The 10,879-nt window shown below is 35.4% G+C and overlaps 1 protein-coding gene across 1 annotated transcript; it reads right to left on the bottom strand.

Annotated features, from left to right (window-relative positions):
- Nucleotides 1-3,511: 3,511 nt before the first annotated feature.
- On the bottom strand, nt 3,512-10,460 carry LOC110446776 (39S ribosomal protein L23, mitochondrial-like). The gene is made up of 5 exons (XM_021492078.1): nt 10,355-10,460; nt 7,693-7,845; nt 6,944-7,026; nt 4,180-4,265; nt 3,512-3,802 (listed from the first exon to the last, which is right to left on the bottom strand). Exons 1-5 carry the CDS (start codon nt 10,381-10,383, stop codon nt 3,647-3,649), a joined length of 507 nt encoding a protein of 168 aa, XP_021347753.1. The 5' UTR covers nt 10,384-10,460; the 3' UTR covers nt 3,512-3,646.
- Between the last annotated feature and the right edge of the window lie 419 nt (nt 10,461-10,879).

Genomic DNA, 10,879 nt, shown 5'->3' with positions numbered 1-10,879 from the left:
TTTGTGAAACGCTTCGAGACGACCTACAAACTAGGTTGTGATAAAGCGTTACATAAAAACCTCTAATTATTATTATTTTTATTATTATTTTGATCGAAATTTTGCACACATTTTATACCTTATATGAACTTGTGTTTCCCAGAACGACATTATGTTATCTCAATATTTACCAGAGTTATGGCCCTTGACTTCTGTAGACGAGTGAAATATGTTACTGAAATGGCTAATTACCTCGGAACAGTTGGTATTTTGTTTACACATATACAATGAAATATTGTAGGCACTAATGCAAGCTACTCTACTGAAAAACTCCTAAAATCATATGGTCAAACAATGCGAATGAATTACATTACTGAAATGGCTATTTATCTCGGAAATGGTAGATATTTTGTATACACATATACATTAGAGTATTGTGACAAACTTTCAAGGTCCTGAGGTCAAAGGTTGCGTATGCATTATGTTACTGAAATGGCTAATTATCACGGAAATGGAAGGCATTTTGTATACATATACCTTGCAGTATATGTAGCATTGATGCAAGCTTCATTGTGAAAAAATTCTGTGGTCATGGGGTCAAAGGTCACAGTAGCGGTGTTTGTCTTCTGAGGTCAAGACTTTTTCATGACCCTCGATATTTCTATATATTTTTTCACTTGTTTATTTAGCCCCTACAGGGGCAACAAGCAGCCAGAATGCGGGGGGTATTAGTTAGCCCATAGGCAACAGCTCTAGTTTTTTTTCACAAGACACATTTATTATGAACATTCATCAATCAACATTGTAAATAAATATGGTTTTTAAAATTGTATTGCCTAGAAGCTAGCTGATGTAGCACAATATTGTAATATTATGGTTTTTGAGAAAGGTATGCTATACATGAACAGAGCAGAGATAAACAATCACCGATAGAAATATATTGTCTTTCACAAAAATGTTTATATCGGGTTCTGCTAGCAAACAAAGTTCTTATTCTATTCTGTTCATGTGACAAACCAAGCACATTTGGTCGATTATATGTTGTCAGTAACACCACCCCGTAAATATTTCATGTTTTTTACGACTTGGAGGTAAGTGTTGGAAGATTTTAAGAGGAAACAAGAATTTTACGGAAGAGGATGTGTCGCCTGCGCAGGAAGCTGGGATTAAAATAAGCAATAATCATAGATTATGTTTTTGGATGGCATCATTTTGTTATATAATCTGTTATTCTGGGAAGAATACTCTGAGTTTTAAGGAACTTGCTATGGATACTCATTGTCTCAATTCCAAGTTTAATTTGTATGATTTGTCGGATGGTTTCCCATAAATAAATGAATAAACTTGTGGATTATGATGTTAAACAGCTAGTGTTGTCAATAACATTTGGAGTAAGACNATTGAGATTCCTACCCCGACCCCTGGGGCCAGGGCGGGGCCCCAAAGGGAAAATTAATCAATATTTCAAAAATCTTCTTCTCCAGACTCAGAGGTACTACAGTGATTTTCTTTACGTGGAAAGAAAGATCATCAGGGGCTTTATTTAAATTGAAAATATCAGGACCCCGAGCTATCCGTTCTCCCTTGGGGAGGGGTTAACGTTTAATATAGTTTATATAGGGAAATAACACTTTTCGGTATATATTTTATATATTTTCAGCAGAAAATTGCTCAAACTTAGTCAGAATCATCTTGGGTAAATGAGAGTTTTACTTTGTAAAATTAGGATTCCTGCCCCATCCCCAGGGGCTAGAGCGGGGCCCCAAAGGAAACATTTACCAATATTTTCAAATTCTTATCCATTGATGACATGACAAGTATTGTATTTCACTTAGTTTACATGCTGATTTCCACATCACATCTAAACAATAAAATAAAGCTACCAGTATCTATGATATAACTCAGGTGACCGCTAAGGCCCTTGGGCCTCTTGTTATTATTATTTTGATTGGAACTTTGCACACATTTTATACCTTATATGAACTTGTGTTTCCCAGAACGCCATTATGTTATCTCAATATTTACCAGAGTTATGGCCCTTGACTTCTGTAGACGTTACATTTTGTTACTGAAATGGCTAATTACCTCGGAACAGTTGGTATTTTATTTACACATATACATTGAAATATTGTAGGCACTAATGCAAGCTACTCTACTGAAAAACTCCTAAAATCATGTGGTCAAACAATGTGAATGAATTACATTACTGAAATGGCTATTTATCTCGGAAATGGTAGATATTTTTATACACATACATTAGAGTATTGTGACAAACTTTCAAGGTCCTGAGGTCAATGGTTGCGTATGCATTATGTTACTGAAATGGCTAATTATCACGGAAATGGAAGGCATTTTGTATACATATACCTTGGAGTATATGTAGCATTGATGCAAGCTTCATGGTGAAAAAAATTCCGTGGTCATGGGGTCAAAGGTCACAGTAGCGGTGTTTGTCTTCTGAGGTTAAGACTTTTTCATGACCCTTGATCTTTCTATATATTTTTTCACTCGTTTATTTAGCCCCTACAAGGGGCATCAAGCAGCCAGAATGTGGGGGGTATTAGTTAGCCCATTGGCAACAGTTCTAGTTTTTTTTCACAAGACACATTTATTATGAACATTCATCAATCAACATTGTAAATAAATATGGTTTTTAAAATTGTATTGCCTAGAAGCTAGCTGATGTAGCAGAATATTGTAATATTCTGGTTTTGAGAAAGGTAGCTATACATGAACAGATCAGAGATAAACAATCACTGATAGGAATATATTGTCTTTCACAAGAATGTTTATATCGGGTTCTGCTAGCAAACAAAGTTCTTATTCTATTCTGTTCATGTGACAAACCAAGCACATTTGGTCGATTATATGTTGTCAGTAACACCACCCCGTAAATATTTCATATTTTTTACGACTTGGAGGTAAGTGTTGGAAGATTCTAAGAAATAATGTTTAAAGTAAGCAATAATCATAGATTATGTTTTTGGATGGCATCATTTTGTTATATAATCTGTTATTCTGGGAAGAATACTCTTGAGTTTTAAGAAACTTGCTTTTGATACTCATTGTCTCAATTCCAAGTTTAATTTGTATGATTTTTCGGATGGTTTCCCATAAATAAATGAATAAACTTGTGGATTATGATGTTAAACAGCTAGTGTTGTCAATAACATTTGGAGTAAGACAGCATTTCAGAGGTATACACGGTGGGTCAAGTGGTAGATGGAAGCCGTCCAGTATACAGTTTTGGTGAAGTTTCTATTTATAGTAACAGTGACCTTGGCCTTTCACCTTCGGACCTGAAAAGCAATCCCAAGCAAGCACTTTTGGTAAGGAAGCACTGCATGAAGTTTGAGTTTGATCGGCCCAAGGAAACTCAAATTATCGCATGAAAACCTCTGTTCAGACGACGCCGCCGACATAGCAATACCTATGTGTCGCCAGCTTTTCGCAGGCGACACTAAAAGATGATGAAGTAGTTTAAAGAGTGAACAAAAAGTGGCAGATGTCAGAAAAAAAACTTTTTTTAAAAACTTTTATTCATTAGACATCTTGCATTAAAATAAACATATTTCTTTCACTAAACAAATATACTCCTAGACAATCATTCTGTGCCAAAAAGTTCTTTATTATATATAGTCAATGAGTTTTTATACTCGCACCCTTGCTAACTGAACCAGGGTGGGATACCTGGTCGTTCCCAGTTCTTTGCAACATTTAATTTCTCTTGAAGTTCTTCTAATTTGGTTGCATCTTCTTCTGGTGTAGTAGATAACAGTTTCTCCCCAAACAAGTTTGGAAATGTTAACCGGTGGGCTCCTCCCTGAAAACAAAATTTGAATTGAAGGTAGATAAAAATATGTGTTAAAAACAGATTTTTATTAACATATTTCCTGCCCATGCACACTTTACATTGCAATTGAAACCGACATCATTGGTTGTCCTGGTTCTTTGATTTGATAGTAAAAGAAATTTTCTATATGGGATGCTTTTGTGAATCATAATTTTCTACTCCATTCAAGACTTTCACATTTTTGTGAATACTAAAAGACTCCTATTTTATTTGGTCCAACTCTTAATAACCAACAATCTTGAACTTCAACATTGTCTAAAATGCTAGGATTTGCATATTTTACACAAAAGTAACCACAAAAGACACAAAGCTACATGAAGTACTCTTTCAATAATTCTAAATCTTACCAACTGAACACAGGCAACTTTTGCAGCAGGGATCTTGCCTTTATCAGTTTCTTTTACGTCAAAGGAATCTTTATTAATTGTGTATTCTGAAATATAATGAAAGATATTGGTTAAAACTCGTAAAAAAAAATTCTTACTACCAGCACTAATCCTTCCTGTACTTACATAACAAAATGTCCCAGTCACTCCAATGATCAAGACCAAACGTAGAGCTAAACAAAGGTTCTGAGAGAAATTTTAGGTCTACTGTGTAATCAATAGTTTTTGAACTAGGGTCATGCTAAAATAAACGGCTATGACATCATGGAAGCTATTTCACTTTTTATAACATATTGAAAATGTTCTGTTGTCAGATCTGCTACAGGTAAATAGTCACAGAAAGGCTTAGTGCTCCATTTGTATTTATCTCCTCCAACTTAATTGCAATAACAACACCTGGTTCACATTATCTTGATATAGAGTTATCTGCCATTAGACCGATATGACTAGACATCTCATTGCCAGAACCTTGTGTACATAACGCAGTGACACTTTAGCCTATGGCCTGTTACATACTTAAATGTCCCTAAATATCTCTGCTAACATTTAACAGATACAAAAAGCAGAAATTATGGCAGAAGAATATGTAGACGGTTAAAAGCCTTAATAAACAATGTATTATGATTGGTTTGGTTTAATATTGTTTAACGTCCTATCAACAGCTATGGTCATTTAAGAACGGCCTCCGCAGTGTGCAAGATGCATGCGTGTAGGGTACAAGTGTGTGTTTTGGGAGGCTGCGATATGCTCGTGTTTGTCTCCTTGTGATAGCGCGGAACTGATGCCGATTTTATAGTGCTACCTCACTGAAGCATACTGCCCAAGACACCCAGCAGGACACCCCACCCGATCACATTATACTGACAACCGGCAAACCAGTCATCCCACTCCTAAATTGCTGAGCGTTAAGCAGGAGTAGAAACTACCATTTTTACAGACTCTGGTATGTCTCGGCCAGGGGACAGAACCCAAAGCCGTCCTCACAGGGGCGAGCGCTCAACTAAAGGCTAAAAGTGAGGCATTGTGAGTTAATATGTACATTTGATATATCAGTATGGTACCTTGGGTTTCGAGACAATTTAAGAACCTCTTTTATGGTTATTTGGTTGAAAGTTGGATTATATTTGACTTGATCGACAGATTTTTAATCTCAGAATTAGAGAGCAGTCAGATATTATATATTTCAATCATTTTTGTTCAGGCGTGTAAGACTTTCGCCACAAGTTCACATACAAAGGCACCTGATGTTAAATATCATCATTACACTATGTGCCTGATGATTCTCTTAAACATGACGTATCCTGTCATTGCAGCAATTTACAGGACACATACCAATGCTCTTAAGGTAGCAGAGTACAGCTAAAATGGCTTGATCCTAAAAATAAAGGGCATGTCTCAGATAAACATGGATAGCAGATTTATCCTGCACAACACACCTACATATATATATATATTTACAAACTACATTTTGAATACATTTTTTTTAGAAGAATGTTTTTTTTTTCAACTAGTGATTTCTCCAGATTTGGGACTTGTGAAAACCTAGGTAACCACATCAAAAAACGCCAAAAAATGCAACAAAAAAAATCCTTAAAACCTGTCTTAAATTAAATATCATCTACTCGGTAACAGATATACTCACGTTTTAGCATAGGTCGTTCAACTGGATTTTTCACAATATTTACACATGTGCTGAGTACAAAAATAGACTACATGAAAAGCTAGCTTTTGTTGTGAAGACACAGATTTGTAAATGGCCAAAAATGTAGTCTCAAACCAAATTCAATTTTTCTTTTTTTAAATGTGAAGCCCACAAAGTCCACTCATCATGTATATGCCAATTTTAGTGCTGATTTGTTTTTAAACTTTGATACACGTAATATTACATGGGTTATTCATTGTACAAAAATATCACCCATGGCCACCGTACGCTTCTGTACACTGCTACCTAAAGCTCTTGTCCGTAGAGGAAACAGTGGGAAGTTTTTAACCTTTAAATCTGTCAATGTATAGCAATTTTATTAAATAAAATTGACAGCACTTCACTGTAGCGAGGTGCATGAAAATGTCATAACTCTAAGACACATATTGTTTATTTAACTTTATTGACTTCAAAATCAAAACTGTTCAATGTTATTTTTGGAAGACGTGTCTGTACATATGAGTGTAAATTGGACCTGTAATTTTCAACCTAAATTTTCCCAATCTGTCAATTGCTGTTCATAAATACTCAGCATCATAAAATTTTGCACTTCTTTATACCCCACGAAGGAGCAAATATTCTGGACGAGATCACAGATGCTGTTGGATAGTTAATGTATGTATACACATGTGTCAGTGTTACTTGTAGATCAAACTAAACACTTTCCAGGATCTATATCCTTGAAATATCTTAGCATCCACCATTGAAAGATCAGAAATGTTACCAGTCCTGTAGGGTATATTTTTGGGTTATCAGATTTTTAACTTGCACCAGCTTACATGTATATGCTTACATTAAAATATGCCTAGGTGAATGTCACATGCTCTAACATCATTAGTATATATATTGTATTGAATTCCATAATTTTATTACATAAAGTATATCCCCTCATTCACCCCTGATGACACATTTGAACTCTTCCAGTTCAAAGGTTGGAATAGTTCATTATTAAATTTCAGGGGTGAATGAGTTAATATGTTTTATACAAACATTCAATACATTTCATTATTTTCCAACTTTTACCTGTTCTGCGGTAGGTTCTCACTTTTAATACATCTACATTATAAATCTTCTCCAGGTATTGCTTAACATCTAATATGCTCATTCTGAAAATGAAACAAAACACTAATATGAGAAGATGAAATCACTTCCTAGTAGCATATATATATATATACACACAAGAGAAAGACTATCACTTCATTAACTCTCATATTAGCTAGAAGCTAAAAGGTGTACATGTAATAACATCAACAAACTCGCACCACTCCATGGGCTCTAGTATATACGATTGATACGAAGTAGATACGAAGTATTTTACTAGTAATATGTACTACTGACTGAAAGTTGGGGATAACATTGAATACACAGCATCATAAAATTTTGCACTTCTTTTTACCCCACGAAGGAGCAAATATTCTGGACGAGAGCAAAGATGCTGTCGGATAGTAAATTGGGGCTTTGAAAAAGTCTAATCAGAATCAGCTCATTAGACGTCTGCAGTATGACCACCTTAAATTTTGTATTGGCCCTCATTTTGTAAATTCTCCCCCAACATCATCTGGTGCTACACTACTAACATAAATGCAGGTACAGGTATTGAAATCATAATGGAATCGAATTGATAAAATAACAAATATTACCATCAGGGAAATAAATGGTAGACATGTTTAGCAAATGATAATATGAATATATGAAAATATATAAGTTTTTATCAATAACAATTGTGGTAAATACTGATTTACTTAAAGATTGAAATAAATGATAAAACTCACTGAGGGTGTACTTCAAAGTGAACCCTATCATTTGGTAGTTCAAATGTTTTGTCTTTAATCAATTTCATCCAGAACTGACATAAAAGCACTCTGTTCTGTGGTCTTCCCTCAAGGTAAAGAGGATACCTAGGTACGGCTCGCTTCCAGAGAGGCCTGAAACAAACAACAAAGTTTATTTTGAATGTTCAACAAGAACCACACCCAATTTGTAATTCAATAAATACATCTTTAATATAATTTAATTTTGGTTATCATTTTTTTCTTGAAAGTAATTAACATTTTCTCAAATCACAAGCCAAGGGCTAACAGCTATTTCCCAAAAGCCTTGAATATGTAAATAAAAGAGACATCTTACAGGAAGTAGTGACATTTACTTTCTTTAAATCGTAATATGTTATGTGGTAATACACAAGCATGTAATCGATATATTTTTTGAGTAATACATTCCATATATGGCCATTGAATTGAAAGGCCAAACAAAATACCTGTTTCCTCATTCAGCTCCCAAAATATTAGAATATGTACAAATATTATTAAAGATGTGCAAAACTTCTTATTTCAAAATATTACCTTGAGTAAGAACAGGATTTTAGGCTTCCACTTCAACTTTTTTTATAATAATTGTGTGAAAAAGAAGAGTATGCACCAAAAACTAGGGTTGGACATCACTGTTTGATAGTGTAGCGGAACAGGACTGGGCCGATCGTTGGTAGCCAGTTAGCTCAATTGGTAGAGCATCCGTCTAGAGTTTGGAGGGTCTCAGGTTCGAGCTCTGGTCTGGCCGTAACATATTCTATTTCTCCTATACATGTTTCAAAATTGGTTAGCTTGCCAACCTTGTTTCAAGCATTGGGAGTATGCTTAGCAAGGGGATATCCAAACTTGGGTTGTAAAAAGTTGTGTCTTCAGGGGCAAAGACTTGGAAATAGAAGGGAGGAATGTAGCCGAACAGGACTGGGTCGATCGTCAGAGACCAGGTAGCTCAATTACTAGAGCGTCTGTCTTGAGTTTGGTGGGTCCTGGGTTAGAACCCTGGTCTGGCTGTAACATATTCTATTTCTCCTGTTTAAAAATTGGCTAGCTAGCCAACCCTTGTTCAAGTATTGGGAGTATGCTTAATATATATAGCAAGGGGATATCCGAACTTGGGTTGTAAATAGTTGTGTCTTCGGGGGCGAAGACTTAGCAAAAGAATTAAAGGGAGGATGTAGTGGAACAGTACTGGGTCGATCGTCGGAGACCAGGTATTTCAATTGCTAGAGCGTCCGTCTAGAGTTTGAAGGGTTTGGAGGGTGCCGTGTTCGAACCCCAGTCTGGCCGTTACATTTTCTTTTTCTCCTGTTACAATAGCATATGCTTCGCTTTTATTATGAATATATGTTGGATAAGATAAAACAGTGTTTAGTTACTTAGCTCCAGCTAACTGGTTGCTTCAGATTGAGACAACTTCATCCAGGTATGACAGTCACCAATTTAGGATAGTATAGACCTCAGTTTTCATGATGACACAGTTGAAACCCTGTTGTGTTATCAAAATATTATGGTGTGTTTGTGAGGGGTCAGTCAGGAAAACTTGGAAAAGTGAACATTCCATTAGTTTGGCACAAGCATGCACAAACAAAAGTGTTAGACATGAATTTTAAGGAGATGTAGATCTAGTTGATAGTTTATAATATCCTGGTAAGCAGTCACCATATTCCCTAGCTGTATTAATCATTTTTTATCGATCTTCTACAGAAAAATTGCAAAAATAGTAAAAGACCTTACTGGTAAGACTTGGAATAAAATACATTTGACTTAATCCATTAAAGGCATTTTGCTCTTTCACAGATGAAAACCGGGTTACTATATTATCAATTGGTGTTTTTTTTTGTAAGTTGTTCATTTCCTTATTGTGCTTAAAACATTAAGGTCATGGTTCAAAATCCCCAGCAATGCAAAATACACCAGTTAAAAAATGAACATTTTTCTCGACAGGGACGTATACTGTCCCTGTTCTCGATAATAGTCAATAAATGGATACTTCAGGAATGCATGTTCAGGTAAGTTTTTTCATTAATTCCATTATTCATTGCAATTTTTCGCCACTAGAATTCTGCATTCAAATGTTACTTTTCAGACAAAGTCAACAATATTTTCAACAAATAATTTCTGCAAAGGTCATTATTGACATTTTTCCTGACATGACCTTATTGGGTATACCAACCAATTTCCACCTTTTTATCATTTTGAGGGAAAGTTATGAGCCAATCTCATACAAAATACACTGACATGAGCCTGTATGAAATACCTTAAACAACCGAACATTTGAGTTATATTATATTACTTCCCCTATATTGCGATGAAAAGCAACGCGTCAGAATTATAGCTACAAATTGTAAACGAAAGCTCCTCTACATCACCAACAGCATTCTTTCTTATAACAGATGAATGATCTCGATCGAAAAAAAACATGATCATTATTTAACGCTAAAGAGTTCATATGATTTGACATTAGGCTAATTAACATCCCCACGTTATTTTTGCATCTGTTGGCCTGGTAGTTTCACATCCCGGCCTATTGTCCATTACATATATATCACACACATAAGGAAATATCTCTGCATTAGTTCCGTATTAAATAAAAAGTCGAACAATCAGTGACCATGCAGAAATAACTTACAATCGGTATGTTACTCTTCTGGCAGCCATGCCTTGTTACTGTTGTAGAACTCTTCAGTATAGGAGGCTAGGAATGTGTATAAAGGTGTATTTGGCCCGGTAGTAGATCAAAGATCTCTTCTTCATAGATTTGTTATAGACCGAATATTGATAAAATTACGTGTGGTTTAATTATTGCAATGAACTCGGATATTATAAATATGCAATGAATACTCTCTCGGATTGGTTTATCAAATTAGGTCACATTGTTCCCATTAACTTCATGTAACAGGAAAGATAAAAGTGTGCTTCTTTCGAATTCGGGGAGCGAAATTTCGAACGTTAGAGGGCCGTTTTCGTGTAAACGGTCAAACCGGTCGGACAACAGTTGTTCGTTTATTACATATAACCGGACCTAGTTATCTGGTGCTGCTTTCAGGCGAGCCTTGACAAAGCCTGCATAAACATTTGCAGGTCCGCCAGGATTTATACCTGAAATTGTTACATTTATAAGTGGTCAAATTTAAACCGCCGGTTGTTCCGGCCT

This window comes from Mizuhopecten yessoensis, unplaced genomic scaffold (genome assembly GCF_002113885.1).
Source record: "Mizuhopecten yessoensis strain PY_sf001 unplaced genomic scaffold, ASM211388v2 scaffold2995, whole genome shotgun sequence".
Classification (NCBI taxonomy): Eukaryota; Metazoa; Mollusca; class Bivalvia; order Pectinida; family Pectinidae; genus Mizuhopecten; species Mizuhopecten yessoensis.
This window is presented reverse-complemented; position numbering and strand designations above follow the sequence as displayed.